Source organism: Pristis pectinata, chromosome 3 (assembly GCF_009764475.1).
Source record: "Pristis pectinata isolate sPriPec2 chromosome 3, sPriPec2.1.pri, whole genome shotgun sequence".
NCBI classification, from domain to species: Eukaryota; Metazoa; Chordata; class Chondrichthyes; order Rhinopristiformes; family Pristidae; genus Pristis; species Pristis pectinata.
In genome coordinates this window covers 104,507,296-104,528,027 of record NC_067407.1, presented here as the reverse complement: position 1 = coordinate 104,528,027, position 20,732 = coordinate 104,507,296, and the positions used below count along the sequence as shown (strand labels likewise).

Here is a 20,732-nt window from a genome sequence, read left to right as displayed (position 1 = left end):
AGATTTTGATAGTTCTTATTCACCAGCAATCCAATTTAAAGGGAATCTCCCTGTCTGGGTCTCAGCCTGGAACTGGGAACCTGATGTAGGAAAGCCCCTTAGATAGATTTATCTATCTCCTTTCCATGGGCCTCCTCCCCACTCTAGCTTACAACCATCACTTGATCCTCAGACCCTGATCACCCAAACCAAATCAGTTGTTGTTATTTATACACAGATCACAGGTCTCTGACACAACATTTGCAACCTCACCCCACTGCGCCCCTACCACTTGCCTCTGCCCTACCACCCACTCCCCCCAGCCCGCCACAGTTCCTCAGTGACTGCTGATCACAGAAACCACCGCTCCAAACTTCATTCCTGTCAACAACCTCTTTCTAGCCCTGGCCTTTCTCCTGACAAACTGGCACGATCTTGCCCTTTTCCCAATCTTAACTGTATTATTTCATGCCATCTATTTGGGGCATGGACAGAGGAAAGGCCTTACCCTTGTGTAAGGCTGATTAGGTGACAGCCAATATTTTGTACCAGGTGCAATCCGGAATTTGCATGTGGAAGACTCACTATCAAAAGAGTCCTTGACATGTCACGTCCTAACTGATTATCTTGTCACTGTGGGAATAGAGAACTTCTGAGCAGTCTGAATCATTTTGACAGAGGGATAAGTATTAGCCAGGACATGGGATAAATACACTGCTCTTCTTCAAAATAGTCTTCTGTGCATCCTGAACACCCACATGAAAGAGCAGCCAAGGTCTCTTTTCATTTGAAATATGGCTTTCCAGACTATGCAGCACCACTTCAACACCACAATGGATTTCATCCTTTGGGTTTTGAGCTCAAATCTCTCAGCTGGTACATGAGTCCACCCCCCAACTCAGATGTAAAAGTACCGAGCCAAATTAATCTGCAGAGTAGGTGCATTCCACAACTTACAGGTTTCGCTTCCTGCAGATGGTTAGTACAATTAATTTATCCCTAATATGGGAAAGTAAATCATTTCTGACTAAACTTCCTACAGTACCTTTAGGAACTTCCCATTTGCTCTATCTGAAATCTTATAAAAAAAGTTTATTTTTCCTTTGTTCACAAACCTTATTCATGATCAGTAATAAAACTAGCAAGGGTTAGGTGGTGAGGAAAAGATAGTTTTGCCCTCTCATTTCCATCCCATAAACTTGCTCAAATTGTGTAAATATAAAATTGTCCTTTGATATTCATTTACTGCTGCATCCTGATACAGCAACTGTAATTTTGATGTCCTCTTCAAGCAGTAGGCAATAATTGTGATGCAAGCAACAACTCAGTTGGTGATTAACCTTGAAAGTTCTGCAACAATCACGAAGTATTTTTAGGCAAAAATCCCACATTTGTCAGTAATTATATAACAAATGCATAAACATGATCAGATGCTCAGACTAATTAAAAACTATTTGTGGTCAAGAATTCAGTAAATAGGCATTTCTCTTCTATGAAGTCAAAGTCAAAGTACTTCAGGCAAACTAAGATCTCTCCTTTATCAGTAACCTTAATCTTTTTGAAGGAAGAAGCAAGAAAGGTGTAAAATTAAAAAAATATTTATTAAGAAAAGGCAGCTGGTTGCATGTGTATCTGACTACTAACTCTGTCTCTGGACACAACATTGGGTCCAGGGTCATTCCCAAGAAGCTGAACCCAGGGACCAATTCAATTAAGCATGTATATTTTGCCCCAGAGTTATCTTGCTGACACATTGAGTAGTGCTTGTCCTGAGCCAGGTGTGCAGCCAGAGCTGGGGGTCAGGAACGTGGGCCAAATACGTGGCTGGTGTAGGAGGTTGGGAATGAGGGCCAGGTGTGCAGCCGGAACAGGAGAGAAGTAACATGGGCTAGGTAACTGTGGTTGAGTTTAAATCTTAATGCAGGTATGATTGGTAAGTTTGTGGATAGCATGGAAACTGAAGGTGTTATGGATAGCGACAAAGGTTATTGAAGGCTACAGCAGGATAAAGATCAGATGGGAGGGTGGGCAGAGCATTAGCAGATGGAATTTAATTCCAATAAGTGGGAGGTGATGCATTTTGGGAAGTCAAATTGGGATAGAACAATGCCTGAAACTGTAGGGTGCTAAGGAATGTTGATGAACAGAGGGATCTTAGGATTTATGTCCATAGTTGCCAGAAAGTGGCAATGTAAGCATATGGAGTGGTGAAGAAAACATATGGCATTTTTACCTTCATAGGTCAGGGCACAGAATGTAAAAGTTAGGACATTATATTGCAAGTTCACAAAACACTGGTTAGGCTGTACTTGGAGTATTGTGTGTCGTTTTGATTGCCACACTATTGGAAAGATGTGGTTGTGCTGGGGAGAGTACAGAGGAGGTTCAACAGGGTGTTGCCTGGATTGGAGGGTTTTGTTATGTGGAGAGAATGGATAGGCTGGGCTTGTTTTCCCTGGAGCAAAGGGGGTTGCAGGATTACCTGACAGATGCATGTAAAATTATGAGAGACACAGATAGCCAGAATCTTTTTCCCATGATAGAGGTATCAAAAACAAGAGGTTTAAGGTAAGAGTAAGGTGTTGTAAAGTGGATCTGAAGGGAAAGTATTTTTTGCACAGATAGTGGTTAATAACTGGAAGTTACTACCAGAGGAGGTGATGGTGTTACATATAATCATTCAAGAGACATTTGGACAGGCACTTGAATGGGCAAAGCATTGAAGGACATGGACCTAATGCAGGAAAATGGGATTTGTGTAGATGGGGTAAAAGGTCAGCATGAATGTGATGGGATGAAGGGCCTGTTTCTGTACTGTACAACTCCATGACTCAAGTTAAATCTTTAGCCACTTCTGTTTCTTGTTCAAATGATGCACTAGCTGCCATTCCGCAAGGACGCCAAGATGATGAGGAGGAGGAAGAAAGACTGCAGACTGGAACGTGGCCACAGTATGGATGATTTATTAATTGCACTGCAATTACTCACCTAAACTACCCTAACAGCACTGCCAAATTCACAACCTCCATCACCAAGAGAGGCATAGATGGGAGAGATCATCAGATTCTTTTTCCAGGGTGAAAATGTCAAATTCCAGGAGGGCATAGGTTTAAGATGAGAGGGGGAAAGTTTAAAGGAGATTTACGTGGTTTTTTTGTTTTACACAGAGAGTGGTAGGTGCATGGAACGTGCTGTCAGGGAGGTGGTGGAAGCAGGTACGATAAGAACGTTTAGGAGGCATTTAGATAGACACATGAACAGGCAAGGGGTGGAGGGATATAGATCATATGCAGACAGATGTGCAATTTAAATTGGCATCATGGTCAGCACAGACATTGTGGGCCAAAGGGCCTGTTACTGTGCTATACTGTTCTATGTTCTAAGAAGGATAGGACCATAAGAAGGATTGCAGCAGTTCAAAAAAGTAGCTCACCACCACCTTCACAGCAGCAATTTGCAAAGGACAATAAATGCTGACCTTGCTGGTGATGCTCACATCTTCCCCAAATTAAATAAATAAAACCTGCGACATATTAGTCATAACTGCAGGTTTACAGCAATGCATTGACTCTAAAGATCCCCTTCAAATATTGCAGCTCAGGGCTATTCTTGGCTAGTGTCATCAGCATCAACAATGTGCCCCATTATACAGCCCACCACTACAATAAGAAACTTGCAAAAGTTCCCTATTCCTTGGATAAAGACTAACAGGCAAACAGCGCATGGAGGTTTGCTAATTCTATGGATGTTTTCTTGATAGAACCATATCCTTTGAAGGCCTGTCTCAGAATGTGCTTGGTGCATTGAAAGCAATGTGGCAATCATGCAGACTCTGCCTTTTCCCAGTTTCTGTGCAGCAAGAGCAAGAGGAGAAAGAGAAGATGAAGAGAAGCACAATGTGACTGAACTATCAGGGAGGGACTCATTGCCCTGTGCTTTCTGTGAGGAAAAGCATGAACTGAATACCCAATGCTCAGATAACAAAGACCTGCACAACATTTGGGATCAGTGTGATAATGGCAAATAGTATTTGAAGCACAAGCCAGGAAAGTGAAAGAATATCTTTCACTCATCTGGATAAATGCTATTCTTGCAACACTCAAGTGCTCAGTTTAACTCTGAATTATGTTTCCTTCATCAGCCTTCCAGTCACAATCCTGAACATTCCCTCACTCCTGCATAGGTGTAATATGGCAACTGGGTACACAATATACAAAATGAATAGCTGGAACTTGCCAAAGCTTTGTGACAGCATCTGCTATACCTTCAAACTCTACCAGCTACAAGGTCACTGCACAGAAACATACAACCTATAAAATGCTTCCAAGCACACACTATCCTGACCTAGGTAAATAATGAGTTCCAGGTTTCTCACCCAACATCATTGGAAGTTTCCAAGTCATGATGGTGTGCATTGGAGGTACACACCAACTCTGTTCCTTCATCGTCGTTGGTTCAAAATCCTCAAACTCCCTATCAAACAGCATTGTGGGAGTATGATCAGCACAAGTAATGCATTTGTTCAGGAAGGCAACTTTCTGTTGCCTACACAAGGCCAAGGTCAATGGTCATCAAGATGCTGGCTTTCCATTGAAGATCATATCCCACAAGTGACTAAAAAGAAGCAAATGTTCCTCATCTCACCACAGTTTCCATCCTCCATACGGTCTTTTTTTAATCATCTTAATGTATGATTAACTACAATTGATAAACACTAGACCAAATTGTATTTATGCATCAAATCAAGCCAAAGAAACACATTAATTAATTGCCCTTTTTGTACTGTCTTAATGAATGTCTTTGGAGTATCTTTGCCTTCCCTTCTGCTCATATCTAGTTCTCCTTCAATGAATGCAGCCAACCAGCAGTGGAAGTGGCCTCAATGCTCCTGAACGATGAATTTGAACACCTCCTGGACTCAAAAGCCCAGCTTTTATTTGTGCTATTGTGCTATAGACAGCAGCAGTCAGGACTAGTTGGCATTCAGGCAACAGTGGTACATTGGTGCCATCATAGATGCTGACTTCCTGAGACAAGAAAGCAATTATTCTCCACCCTGCCACTGTCACAGACCAGCTGTCAGTTGTGGCAGGGTTTACATGCTATAACAGGCTACAAAATGAAGTCAGACAGCATCATTGACAACAGTACATCCCATCCCAATGAACTTAATGGATTCTATGTACGTTTTGAACAGAAGGGGATTGGAATGTCACCACCCACCCCAATGGCCTCCAATGAACCTGAACCCATGGTCACCATTGAGGACGTAAGAACAGTCTTCCAGAGAATGAACCCGTGGAAAGCATCTGGTCCGGATGGAGTCCCTGGCTGTGTCCTCAGATCCTGTACAGATCAGCTGGCGGGGGTATTTGCAGACGTTTGTAACCTCTCCCTGCTTCAATCTGAGGTTCCCATCTGCTTTAAGAAGACCCCTATCATCCCAGTACCTAAGAAAAACAAGGTAAAGTGCCTTAATGGCTACCACCTGGTGGCTCTAACATCCACCATCATGAAGTGCTTCGAGAGGCTGGTCATGGCATGCATTAACTCCAGCCTCCCAGAAAACCTCAACCCACTGCAATTCACCTATCTTTGAAACAGGTCTACAGTGGACACCATCTCCCTGGCCGTACACTCATCTCTGGAGCATCTAGACAGTAAAGATACCTACATTAGACTACTACTTATTGACTACAGCTCTGTCTTCAATACTATAATTCCAAACAAATTCATCACCAAACTCCGAGACCTGGGTCTCAACACCTCCTTCTGCAACTGGTTCCTTGACTCCCTGATCAACAGACCGCAATCAGTGAGGATAGGCACCAACACCTCCGGCACGATTATTCTCAACACTGGTGTCCCACAAGGCTGTCCTCTCAGCCCCCTTCTCTACTCCCTATACACTCATGACTGCATGGCCAGATTCTGCTCTAATGCCATTCACAAGTTTGTAGATGATACCACTGAAGTTGGCTGTATCTCAAATAACAATGAATCGGAGTACAGGGAGGGGACAGGGAGCTTAGTGACATAGAGTCATGACAACAACCTTTCCCTCAATGTCAGCGAAACAAAAGAACTGGTCATTGACTTCAGGAAGGGGGGTGGTGCACATACACCTGTCTACATCAATGGTGCTGAGGTCGAGAGGGTTAAGATCTTCAAGTTCCTAGGAGCGAACGTCACCAATAGCCTGTCCTGGTCCAACCACATAGATGCCACGGCCAAGAAAGCTCACCAGCATCTCTACTTCCTCAGGAGGCTAAAGAAATTTGGCACGTCCCCTTTGACTCTCACCAACTTTTATCGATGCACCACAGAAAGCAGCGTACCTGGATGCATCACGGCTTGGCATGACAAGTGTTCTGCCAATGACCACAAGAAACTGCAGAGTTGTGGACACAGCTCAGCACATCACAGAAACCAGCCTCCCCTCCATGGACTCTGTCTATACTTCTCACTGCTTTGGTAAAGTAGCCCGCACAATCAAAGACCCCATCCACCCCATACATTTTCTCTTCTTCCCCCCTCCCATCAGGCAGAAGATACAAAAGCCTGAAAGCACGTACCACCAGGCTCAAGGACATCTTCTATCCCTCTGTTATAAGATGATTGAATGGTTCCCTGGTGTGATAAGTTGGTCTCTTGACCTCACAATCTACCTTGTTATGACATTGCAGCTTATTGTCTATCTGCACTGAACTTTCTCTGTAGCTGTAACACTTTACTCTGCATTCTGTATTGTTTTACCTTGTACTACCTCAACACACTGTGCAAATGGTATGCAAGAGAAGTTTTTCACTGTACCTTGGTACAAGAGACAATAATAAACCAAATCCAATTCTCTGGGTGGTGCCTCTACAGTCCTAGTAATCTGCAGATTGTTTATCCCAGTCTATAACTGTATGCTGGTTTTTGGCTTCAACTAAGCACTCAGACTTCTGCTTGTGCAGAAAGGGAAACTGAGACATTGGCTATCTGATGCTGCATGGTGGTTGGGTCCACAAGTATAATGATGGGGCATCACTACTTCCATGTTGGAGATGATCAGCTGCAGCCTCCACATAAAGGTTAGTGCTGGACTCCCACAAGTTCCTTGACAGTCTGTGCATCGATTTTGGGTTGGCCTGCCAATCCACTGAGTAGATAATTTTGCTTACCTAATCATAATCATTGCCAGGCTGTTTGATTGAAGACCTCAGCAGAGTCCACCGGATGGCCTCACCCTCAGTGGAGCTGGCACACATGCTACCCTTCTGTTCTTTCCTGGCTACAGGTTACATGGCCAGTAATTCACCACAGGCCAATCCCATCTCTAAGCTGCCTTGCAATCATACATGGAGATCCTGGGATCTGAGTGGGGCTGCAAATGTCAGATTGCGTGAAAGGGTGTCTTCTTCACTACAGTTGGGAAAAGTTGGGGGAATGCGAAGGGGGGAAATGTTCTTCATGAACGTGAAGGGGGAAAATAAAAGATGAAGGTTAAATCATCTGTAGTTTGTAATTCAGAATTGATTCTGGCATGAAAGGGATGTGGAATGGAACAAGAGGAATTAGGTATAAGGATACCATTATCTTCAATTATCCCTGCACCATAACTATGTGGTAGCTGTACAAATAATAGCCAGCACTCTCTCCTTCAGATCAGTGAGCCAATAATGTGTTTGTTCCCAACAGGTTTGTTGCCACTGGCATCGGTATTGTGCTGTCTTCTCCTGCAAGAGAATGGGAATTGTGTTAGTGTATCTGGTACTGTGTCCAGGTCATATGCCTGCCATGGTGAATTTCCAGCAGTACATGGAAGCTGTGAGATTTGGTGGGGAAGTGGGGAGTAGCAGTAAGCACACGAGCACAAGGAGTCCTGCTGGAGATTGTTGTTAGTTGTATGATGGGGTGCGTGGCATAAAGCGATGTCTACAACTAGTGTTGCAATTGATGAAAGATCAGACTTGTTGATGTATTCAATGACCACAAAGTCATTGATTTTTTTGCAGCACTGCATCCATACCAGTGGCACTGATTTTCAGTGGATCCTCCTTCCACTGTCATAACCATGAATCAGACAGGTACTCTGTGCCCCTGTGGGTAAATAAAACTTCAGCTTATCTCCATTTTATTTACCAAGGAATTGTTCAGCGCAACATCTAAAACTTGGGGGAACAGGGAGGGGATCCTCCATGTTCCATGATATGGTTGTGAATGATGCGCAGCTTCCCTTTAATTGGTGCAAGCATGACTTTAAACAGCAGCAGCTAGCTGGCCGTTCACAAAACTGAGCCCTGTGGTTAAGCATTAAGGCAATGAAGTGCTGTTAGCTGCCTGGACACTGAAGTCATGATAATGAGCTGGGAGCATGAATTTTGTGTACATTCTGGGTCAAACAGGCACAGCTTAATCTTGCTTTGCAATCCTGCCATGCATTTTCCAGCACTTTCCAGTTCAGTCCCCACACCAAACTCAGTCTCAGACACCATGCTCATGTGTTCATGTGTTCCTTCCAGTAGTTGTATTTTTCAGTCCTCAGGTTAAATATGATGAGAACATACATGCATAATCACATTCCTGCAAGGCAACTGTTTGTCCTTATTGAATAACCCATAATCTATCCAAATGCCCTAGGTGAAAGTTTGTCCATCTCTATAACATGCCTCACATGGAGAGATCCTTGCAATGAATTTCCAGGTTAATCTGTCTTAAGCTGAATGTTTACTTTCTGTTACTCATTTCACAGAAATACTGTAAGCTTGAAAAGCTTAAGCAAGTACATTTTATGTGAAAGACAACAGAGAAGACATGTGTTTTGCCTACAGACCTTGAATATTTAGTTAAAGTTTATCAAGATTGCAAAGAAAATGAAAATGATGTCCCACAGGAAATGCATTAATTCATGCATAGATCCTAACACACTGCATGATGTAATTCTTGCTTGGCATGAGTGAACAATCAAGGTCATAGAATGCAACATTTTGACTTAATTTCCATCAGTAAATTCAGAAAAGCACTACTTGCACTTTGTCAGTATCATCACGTGCGTGAAACATATACAAAAGTGCCTGTCCAATTTCCCAGTGCGCAGGATGCCTGTCAGATATGGGCACAAACACTGAAACATGCAAAACAGAATTTACACATAACAAAGATGGAAATGTTTTGCTTCTAATCCAAATTCTAGGCCTTTCTGTATGAAAGTTTGATTTATTCTTCAAATTGGGGATACACTAGATATGTTTGAGCTCTTGCACCTTAATCAATTGTATCATTCCTAATGCAGTTCTCAGCAATGAATACCATCTTTTTGACAACGCTCCATGACCACTCTCTGACTCCTTCCACCGATCCAATTTTGTATCTAACTGGCTTGCTCTCCCTGGATCATACATGATCTTGCCTTCCAGAGCAGCCTACCATGCAGGACCTGATCAAAAGCCTTGCTGAAGTCTACGTTGACAATGTCAACCACTCTGCCCTCATCCATACTTTTGATAAGCTCTTCAAAAATCTCAAGTTCGTGAGGCACGATTTCCCACACACAAAGCCATGCTGACTATTCCTAATCAGTTTCTGCATTTCCAAATGCAGATAAATCCTGTCTCTCAGCTTCCCCTCCAATAACTTACCCACCATTCATGTTAGGCTCACCGGCCTGTAGTTCCCTGGCTTGTCCTTGCAGTTCTTCTTGAATGAAGGCACGACTTTAGCCACTCTCCAGTCTTTCAGTACCTCACTCATGGTTAACAATGATGCAAATAGCTCTGCTAGGGCCCCAGAAATCTTTCGCCTTGCTTCCCTCAACATCCTATGGTACACTTGGTCAGTTCCCAGGGATTTATGCACCTTTACATGCCTCAAGACTACCAACTCCTCCTCTTTCGCAATATCAATATGTTTCAGGACATCAACATTCTCTTCCCTGAATCTCCTCAGTTGCATGAGCTTCTCCATGGTATGGACAGATGAAAAGTATTCATTTAAGATCTCACCATCTCCTGTGGCTCCACACATGGATGATCACTGTGATCATTATGGATCCCATTCTTTACCTAGTTATCCTTTGTCCTGTACTTATAGAATCTCTTAGGATTCTCCTTTACCTAATCTGCCAAAGATATCTCATACCTCCTTTGTGCTTTCCTGATTTCTTTCTAAAGTGTACTCCTACATGCCTTATTCTCAAGAGACTCACTTGATCTCAGCTGCCTTGTCCTGATATATGCCTCCTTCTTTTCTCAACCAGATCCTCAATATCCCTCATCAGCCAGGGTTCCCTAATCCTGTCAGCCTTGCCCTTCACTCTAACAGGAACATGCTGACCCTGAAGTCTCCCTATCTCACCTTTAATAAACTCCCACTTACCAGATGTCCCTTTACCTGCTAACAGTTGCTCCCAATCAACCTTTGCAAGTTCCTGTCTAATGTGATAAAAATTAGCCTTTCCCCAATTTAGGAGTTTAACTTGTAGACTGGCCCTATCTCTTTCTATAATTATTTTAAAATTAAAATACTGTTTCCAGGACACACTTAACAAATTCTGCCCTATCCAATTCTTCAGCACTCTGGCAGTCCTAGTCAACATAGGGGAAGTTAAAACCACCTACTATGACAAACCTGTTATTCCTACACCTATTTGTGATCTTCTTACATACATATTTGTATTTACTACACCATCAATATCTTGGAGTCACCACTGACCAGAAACTCAACCAGACGAGCCACATAAATGCTATGGCTGCAAAAGTAGGTCAGAGGCTTGGAGTTTTGCAGGAAGTGACTCACCTCCTGACATCTCAAGCACTTTCCACCATCTCGAAGGCACAAGCCAAGAGAGGGTTGGAATACTCTCTACTTATCTGGATGAGTGCAGCACTGACAACTCATAGGAAGCTCAACACCATCCAGGACAAAGCAGCCTAGTTGATTAGCATGCCATCAACCAGCCTAAGCAATAACTCCCTCCACCACCAGCGCACAATGGCTGCAGTATGTACGATATAAAAATGCATTGCAATTACAAGCTGAGGTTACTCTGACAGCACATTCGAAACCTGTGACCTCTACCACCAAAAAGGACATGGGCAGAACTTGCATGAGAAGACCAGCATCTGCAGGTTCCTCTCCAAGTCACACACCATACTGACATTGAAGTACATTCCTGGTCCTTCAGCACTGTTGCGTCTAAATGCTGAAACTCCCAACCCAACCCACAGTGGGAGAACATTTACCAGGATTGCAGCAGTTCAAGTAGGTGGCTCACCACCAGCTTCTCAAGCAAAATAAAGGATGGACAATAAATGCTGGCTTTGCCACTGATGCCCAGATCCTGAAAATGAAGTTTTAAAAAAATTGAGGTGTATTAAATTATGTAATCTTGATTACACAGAAACAAAAAATCTATTTTCATTTGTATACATGTCAATAACTTGAAGCATAGATGCAAGGTAAATGATAGAAAGATTAGAGGAGAAGTAAGGATTTCTTTTCACCCAAAGAGTGATACAGGTCTGGAACTTGCTGATTAAAAGGCTGGTGGAGCCAGAAACTCTCATGACATTTAACAAGTTATATTTAACTATATATATATATATATATACACACACACATAATATATTGATTCTATGACCTGTATTGGACTAATGTCTCTTGAAATCTGATTTATGACAATTCCAAAACTGCAAACCATGTTAAATTGTATCTTTTAATCAACTTTGCCTTGCTAAATAAGAAACCTTATCTGTCCAATTTGCACAAGACCAAAAGTTCAAATATTGCGACACAGCTAAAAGATAAATATCTATAAACTCCATATTTTACCATCTCACTTTAGCTACTTTGGAAGAAAAACTTAATTTTTAAGACAACTCAGAAATGTAAATGAGTAATTCATTTATGATAAATTACTTTTAAATGCAATGATTATTATATAAGTCATAAGGCAAAAAGACAAGAGGATTGCACACAACAATGCTTGATCAGTTATTACTCAATCACATTCACTTCTGAATGTGCAGCACTCTGTTTGTTTGATTTTTTTCACTCCCCTTACTCACTCTAACCTACTCCATTCTGACTTGCTGTACTTCAATTACTGAGGAGTTTTTTTTTATTTTCACTTATTGCTTGATCCATTGACCTTTTTTTCTCACTGGCACTAACTGAGAGGTTACTATTATGTAAAAGTATCAAGAAATCTCTCGACTTCAAAAATGCCACTGGATTTAAATTCACAACTGTAGAGGAGAATACCAAAGCACCTCATTTGAAAATTTCATCCAATAACCAGTGCTGTGTCCAGAAACTTATTGACCAACTTGGTAGCATGTATTAATTATGCAGTTGTTTTTAATATGAAAATATATCCCATGCAGAGGTTCTAACCATTATCAAAGGCTTGACAAATGGGAGTGAGAGGGGTTTAGACTCATAAAGTTATACAGCACAGAAACAGGTCCTTTGGCCTAACTTGCCCATGCCTACCAAGATGCCTTTCTACGCTAATCTCATTTGCCTGCATTTGGCCCAAATCCCTTGAAGTAATTTGTATCCATGTACCTGTCCAAATATCTTTTAAATATTGTACTTGTATCCACCTCTACCACCTCCCCTGGCAGCTCATTCCATAAACCAACCACACTCTGTGTGAAAAACTTGCCCCTCAGATCCCATTTAAGTCTTTCCCCTCTGACCTTAAACCTATGCTCTCTAGTTTCAGACTCCCCTACCCTGGAAAAAAATACTGTGGCTAACTACCCTATCTATGCCCCTCATAATTCTATAAATCTCTATTTGGTCACCCCTCAGTATCCTTTCCTCCAGGGAAAACAGGTCCAGTTTATCCAATCTCTCCTTATAACTCAAGCTCTCCAGTCCAGGCAACATTCCTGTGAATCTTCCCTGCACCCTCTCTCTTCCTATATTGTGGCAACCAGCACTATACACAATACTCTAAATGTAGCCGAACCAACAGTTTGTACACTGTGACATGGTGTCTCAACTCCTCTACCCAATGCCGATGATGGCAAGCATACCATATGCCTTCTTCACTACTCTGTCTACCTGTGTCACTACTTTCAGGAAACTATATGCTTGTACCCCAATGTCTCACTGTTCAATAACACCCCCCAAGGTCCTGCCGTTTACTGTGTATGTCCAGGTCTGGTTTAACTTCCCAAAATGCATCACTTTGGACGTTAAATTCCATCTGCCACTCCCTTGTCTACTTTCCCAGTTGACCTGGATCCTGTTGTAACCGAAGACAACATTCTTCACTGTCCATTATACCACCAATTAAATGGTATTACAATTGTTTTCTGTTATTTGGTTTAAGTTTCAGTTAACAAAATATAATGCATTCAGATGCTGGGCAACATGCATCTTCATTGGCTTGATAGCTTGGTTATTTTATCTTTATCTTTCCTTGAGTATTTCCAAATTATATTAACAACTTGCTATCACAAGACTAAAGTGATTTTCGTTGAAAAAATGAGTTCCCTGGATTTGTGGGATCAGAGACATTCATGAAAATTAAATCCAGAGCCATAACTTTAATAACTTGTATAATGGGATTTGTTTGTACCCCATTAATAGTGCGCTTCATGTCAGCATCATCGGATTCTGGGTTCGACTTTCCATTATAAGGTGAAAGGAAATATTTCAATCCATGATGGAAATTTTCTTCTGAAAATGAGAGTATCAAGGTAAGTGGCAGTTGAGGTCTAGTACTGATTTTGCCATATCTAACATCCAAAGTTGGAGGCTTGAAAGCTGGGCACTTGAAACGAAGTGCAATCTATTGATGTTGATCGCAAAAAGCCAGCTGAGTTATGGTATTATATAGACACGAGTGCAATGGAATGAATAACTTCACATAATTAGCCTCAGCTTCAATGTATACAAACTGTGCATGGGCCATCCCACAGGAAGGAATAATTGTGTGTCTGAAATTCACAGTAGCCCATAGTCCATGATATTCTGACTATTAAAATCAATTTCACAGGAACCCATCTTTGAAATTTCACCTACCTGAGCATATGCAGTGGGTGTTTCTGATCATTCATTTTTACCACTGCAGGAAATTCCATACTGTTAGTTGTGCTTTCAATGATGATGTACAGTTCAAGGGATCACATTGGTTTCAAAATACATCCTGACCCTCGATGATGCTTCTGATTGTAAATTGCATTTGAGAATGGTCAACATGGGGTGGTTTGAACCTAACACATAAAATTAGATGGGAGGGTGATGGGAAGTTTACAGCTGTGCCGGATCCAAACAGAATTTTAAGGTCAACACTGCACTCTTAAAAATAATGCACATCTGATGCACACCTGTGTTGGAATGAGGAAGAAGTACCCAGAGTAAAATAATAAAGTAACACTACAGATACAGTATATAGGAAGGGAAGATCATTTTTCAGAAAAATCCTTTGTCAGGGAGGAAAACACATTGGACTTGACATTGCACCACCCACAGAAACCTGCACTAAATTACGGAATTCACACCAGATGTCAAGGAATGATTTTCATATGCAGATGACATATGGGGTACGGGAGGCTACACAAAATAACTATGCATAACTTCAAAGCACAAACCCACCTGTGTGAAGCCCCAGAATATGTTGGAGCTCTTAAAACAATGTTATTTTATTGGAAATTGCTGCTGGCAGTACTGACATACATTCAGGACACTTAACATAAATAGTGGGGGAGAGGGATTGGAGCAGGGAGCAAGTTTCTCCTATGTTCAACTGGACATCATTCTAGCAAAGCTGGGTAGTCTGGGAGAGAGTTAGAGCATTTTCCCACCCACCCCAAAGAAAGTCAGAGGGCTCACCTGAAAAACATGACGAGTTCTGGCTCATTGGCATATTTGAGAGGAATAATCAGCATGGGCTAGAACTTGAAATGCCTTAGAAAGCTGTGACCAAGTGTTGAAAATGGGTTCAGTATTGGAAGTTACTTCATGGCTGGCCACAGACATGGGGGCCAGAGGACCAATTTCTATGCTGTATAACTATAAGAATCCACAGATTCTTCCGCAGCGACATCCATAACATTGATGCAAGTAAAATCTGTCCATTAAGGAGTACCGCTGTGTTCCTTCCTGGCCAAAACCCACATCATTTTCATTTTGCAAATGCATGCTGCAGTGTTACTTACCCACTGGCCTACGTACCAAGGCACATCACACGATTCAGATTCATCAGAATCAGAATCATGTGATTCAGATTCCCATCCTGTGACATGTGCATTAGGAATTCCAGTTGCAAATTTACATTGCAATGCAATCAGACACTGCATTAAAAACACATTATGCATGCATTTTAGATCACTGCATTGTGGTGGAGACCCACAAATCATCCTTAGGTTGATATCTTAGGTATAAATACTGAGGTAAACTGAACATCAGTTATTAAAACTGTTGCCAAGTTGTCTAATTTGTTGATGTCATCTGCCCAATCTGTCCTCTTGGTGCCAACCTTATCCCTAATGCTTAAACAATGCACTTAAGTGAATTACTGTTTTTTAAAGGATCACTGTTCTCTTGGAAATAGCTCCTGCTAGACCCCAAAGTACAAACACATATGACATTGTTGGTACGGTATGAAATTTAAAGATGCTTTCATTTAATTATGCCAACAAAGAAAATAATAAAAAAGGGTAGGGACTGATGTAGTACCATTTATAGTTTGCCCTGTGAAGTAAATGTGTCTGAAAAATCCATGACTGGATGATATTTCCTTCCCTTTAAAAATGAAATTTGTGGGTTACTATATCTAACTCATACATAGCTTCTCTCTTCAACAGATTTCAGATGCACATGTACTTCCTTACCACTTAAAAAGAGCAACAGATTCTCGAAAGTTTATCTTTAGTTAATTCGTGCACTTATGAATAAAGTAACATGCAGAAGTTCCTCAGAACTATTTCAAGAGGATTGCTTGAAAATAGTATGAAAATATGATTGTTTAGTTAGGAATAAATTATTGGTAAGCTTAGCTCCTTAGTTTGAGAAATATTAAGTCTGTTTAGAGGGGGACATTGCAGAATCAAGTTTATGCAACCAGAAAATGATGTTAAAAATAGACCGCGAATGCAACTTTTTTTAGAGTGTAGAAATATGTTAGTTCACAGCATTCATTGCAAAATATGTTATAAACTATACTTGATTAAGAGGAGTGATTAGGTGATTTGATTATAATCTCAGAATCCTCTTGGCAATTTTTAAATCCATAAAAATACTTCCCATGGGCCTATTCAACAAGTGTAATTATTAGAAGAAAAGTCACAATCCTTTCTCTTTCTACATTTCAGAAACCTTGAAATGTCATGCAAAGAAATTATTTTTTCCATGCATTATCTGAAATGCATTTAAAGTGGAGTCATGCATGTTGAATTAATCTAGCTCTATTTGTCCTTTCATCCCACCACTGATGTGAAGTAAACAGGGTGTAAAAAAATATTTCTTCATATGGATATTAGGAATATCCAGATCTAGGTAAGACCAATCACATCAATCTTTCCAAATGGTATACAGCACATTACGATGTCTTACATTGCTGGAATTTGTTCCTAAATAACAAAGACCTGCATTATTAATCAAAGGCATGCACTTACATCTGCAGTTACGCACACACTTCACTGAACATAAAGAAATCTGTTTGCTAAACATTATCAAATCTGTGAAAAAGATTTTCTTGAAGAAAAATGTGTTAAAACATTTTTTAACACCCTGGCAATTATCCTATGGTTTTCTAATACTAAGTAGATGTACACATTCTCCATTTCTTACAATATAATTGAGTCTATGAAGAAGCAATTCTACTTCTACAAATTGCTTTAAAAGTAGAAAAGGAAGAGTGAAAAAGCTTTGAACAGCAACTTACTGTTATTACAGTTAATCCTGATACAGTCTAGATAGGGAAGAATAGATGAAAAATGAAATTATATCCTTCAAGGTAATAGCTGCAGACATCCAAAAAAATCACATTCCACCCTTCCGGGGACAGACACACGCAAATGTGGCCATTTTACTGTGGACTATCCTGTTTACTATTAAAAATCTTAATAACAGAATGGTTTTTGCACCATACAGTCTATTATTTGACCTACTTTATGTCTTCCATTAAATAAAGCATAAGATGGCCAGCTGCAAACAACAGTTACATGATTCTCAAACCTAGATGAAAATAATATTCTTGTCATGTCAAAGATACTTGACCCAGACAAGCCACACACCTTTCCTCATGTGTGAAAGAACACAGCTGTCCACTTAGAAAATAAGCAGTGCTCCGTCATACTGGGGTACAAGTAGTAATTTGGCAAGATCAAATGTCTTTGACCACTGTTAGATTCTTCAAAGGCTTAAAACAGAAACTACATTTATTTTGCAAAATAGTTTAGAAGTTAAACCCTGAACATTATCATTAATTTAGTTTCATTGAAAAAGTGCACCTTCATTGTGCATTTGTGAGAAGATATTATGGAACTAAAAAAAATGTTATACTTGGCAGGGTGGGGGTGGGGGGAAGGACTCTGAAGCCAAATTTGCCTAATGTTTAAGATCACCCACATTTAAATATACATTCAAAAATTATATGTTGCCGCCATTAAGAGGCTCAAATATATTCCCCCTTTGCATTCAATGGAAGCAAAAATTAAAAAGTTCTTGTCTACTACAAGGCAGATAAAATACTTTTACAGTTTCATACTTTGAACAGCACAGCATTTACGTGCATGTATAGCATTTGATTACGATAATCTCAAATGCCTTTGAAGAATTTCAGTTGTATAAATTCCAGGTTCATTTTCATGTAGCTGAGTTTGTCATGTGTCGTCAACCGCAACAGAAAAGTGGTTGCAAACAGCCAAAGACCAAAGTGTGCACACCTCATTACAAGAAATGCTATGCTTTTGAATACCTCAACAATTATTTTAAAACATACTGATTGTTAAGCAAGGAAATCTGTATGTTTGGATTAACCAACGATGATAACACACAAATCCAAAAGGAGATGCATGCGGTATTCTTGTTACTTAACCTTGAGGGTACAGAATGCAAGCAGACATTCCATTAATAGTATGGCCAAGTGGATGAGTTCAATATGTTTTTCATCACTTAAGTGTTTTATTGCACGCTGATTACCTGTTTCAGTTGGAACTCATTACACCAGTACCCTGAACTGTCAATTCAATTTTGCAAATTATGTAGAAAAATGTCACAATATAAAAAAGGATTTAGTGAGATAATGTGATTCAGCCAGAAATCTTTTCCATGTAAATATCTGTGACTGCTTCAGGACTAATAAATTGGGCAAAAAGTATAGTTTCATTCTAAAATGGTAATTATTAAACTTCTGTAGAAAAGCCAAAATAACAATTAAAACTAGGCGATTATTCCATTACATGTATTTCTGTTTAATTTGTGGATACAGGGATGTATTCACAAATGAAGAATTTAAGACTGTGCACTTGAAGTCAAGGACCACTGGCTAGAATTAAGAAATGTATTAAGGCAAACAATAACAGCAAAAAACAATATGTCAAAAGTTAAACATAATGTAGAAGCAAATGGCAATTGGCATTTGCTTATGTAACAAAGATATTGAGGATTCAAAGAGGCTATAGAGTGGATAAATATTGGGAACTCTGAGGTTTCTGAGATCAAAGAGCAGGAAACTTAATTATTTCAAGATTTTTCACTTTTGTTTGAATTAATTCATCTAGGTGTTCTTTCTGAGTGATACTGGTGTTGTTCGGTTGATAGACCCTTTTCCTTTATTCCTTTTGAGAAGAACAAGAAGAATTATTCATAACATTTTCAGAAAAGGATAGGGAAATTTATTTTCCTCAGTGCTGCATTACCTTGCTTCAAGTGGCAGTGAATTATTTCCATGCAATATAGCATTCAAACGGTAGCAAAAGATATTTTGGTGGTAACGTTTAATACTGATGAATTCTGACTGTGTACTTAGAGGCAATGGCTAAAAGTGTTTGGCAAGGAAAACTATGAAATGTTGATTGTTGTTTTTTCTTGAAATAATTTGAGTGATCTATATTAATGGAAGATTCAGCTCTCATTATAACATAAGGATCAATTTTTTTCTTCAAGCTATCTGAATGAAAGACTGTATTAAATCCTTCAAACTCCAAATGTTGGGTAGTTTAATAAGGTTTGCAATCTTTTCATAGATTTTTTTAAAAAATCCTCCTTTATTAGCCCAGTAGTTGATATACAAGAGCTATGATTCTGACTGAAAAGCCTGAATTCAAATCATTTTCCAGTGATATGGTTACAATCAAGAATGATTTCAAGGAAGAGAGGTAATTTCATATATCACACCCTGTAATTTTGCCACAAGTCTGGCCATTTTGAAGAGAGCTTTGAGTTCCACTTCTGGGAAAACTTCCTTATGATAAAAATGGACACACTGGCATTGCACACCAGGAAAGAGTGGTATGTTCTTTTCAATGAATCTATTATATTTTCTTGTACGATGAGAAGCAAAAGCAACAGGGTCATTGCTGTGCAGCATAATACAGAGAAATAGGTTTTGCAATCATTAGCTGTTAAGAAATCATTCATTATCTCAGATGGTCTACACTCACCAATGTAAATGAAATGGAGACATGTCAGATTTCATCAGCATTACAATTTCATGTTCATCAATCTTAGTGTGAATGGCACTGTACAGAAATGCAAATGCATTCAGTACATGAACTATGTAATTCAATGTTTTCTTTTATGCATGTATTCCTTCTATTTTCCCATCTTTCTCAAAAAAGACATTTAATTGAGACTAAAGCAAGCATTTTCACTGTAAAAGAGGCTGCACATTCTTGTTCACATGGCTGTTTGCTAAGGGCCGCAGACCTTGGTCTTTGAAGGGTCATGTACCATCTTTTGATCCTAAATTAAGTGCATAATTATCACGACAATACAATAAAAATGAACTAGTAAAAGATAAAATGATTGAATAAGCCATGGCAAAAGCTATAATTGCTAAAAAATAATGTAATAAAAGCAGAAGCCCATATGATTATTCACATGTCAGAAAAATAATTATTCTATTCTGTATGATTAGAAATATCTACTTTCTGTATATTTTATAAAATGTATATAATGAGTTTCTCAGCCACGTGCTGCTTACAAATTTAGAGAAACAAGATGGTCCTCACTTCTAATAATTTATAAGTCCAATTATTGTTGGAGTGATTATTTTTATGTATTGCTGGAGCTGGAAATTGCAAGCTTTCTCTCCAATCTATCCTAATCTTAAATATTTATTTTGATTTGTAAAATATTTCTGAAATTGAAAAGACTTTAAATTGCTTTGTGGTAGTCCATAATCTGGAGCCAGCAGAAAGATTACATTGTTGAACTTTTTCTTTGCCCTCCATTTTTTTAAGCCACTGTCCAAGTGCTCGCAACAAAGGCACACTCATGTAATTATGACATACGCAGCAAATCAGAAAGAGTTAGAATTAATGGTTCAGGTAACGTCATCAATCTGAAACATTAACTGTTACTCTCTTCGCAGATGCTGCTTGACCTGCTGAGTATTTATTATGGTCTGTATTTTTAAATCAGATTTCCAGCATGTGTTCAGTCAATCATGACTACTTTCGTAAACCCTGAGAATCATCAGAGAACAACTGGTGTTCTGAGGTAGATACTATAGCTTATAAAATTTTAAAAAAGATGAGCTTCTTGATTCAGAATACAGAAAGATGTAAAAATGAAATGTTAAAAAA

General features: G+C 39.7%; 1 protein-coding gene across 16 annotated transcripts in view; it reads right to left on the bottom strand.

Moving 5' to 3' along the window:
• nrxn1a (neurexin 1a) overlaps nt 1-20,732 on the bottom strand; it is a 1,334,105-nt gene that overhangs the window by 652,183 nt on the left and 661,190 nt on the right. For 15 of the 16 annotated variants that reach the window (XM_052010794.1, XM_052010792.1, XM_052010793.1 and 12 more), the window contains one exon: nt 16,865-16,891. The exons of the other annotated variant lie outside the window; for it this stretch is intronic. In XM_052010794.1, coding sequence (XP_051866754.1) covers nt 16,865-16,891 — 27 coding nt within the window. The remainder of the gene's footprint in view (nt 1-16,864; nt 16,892-20,732) is intronic. 16 annotated transcript variants of the gene reach the window in all.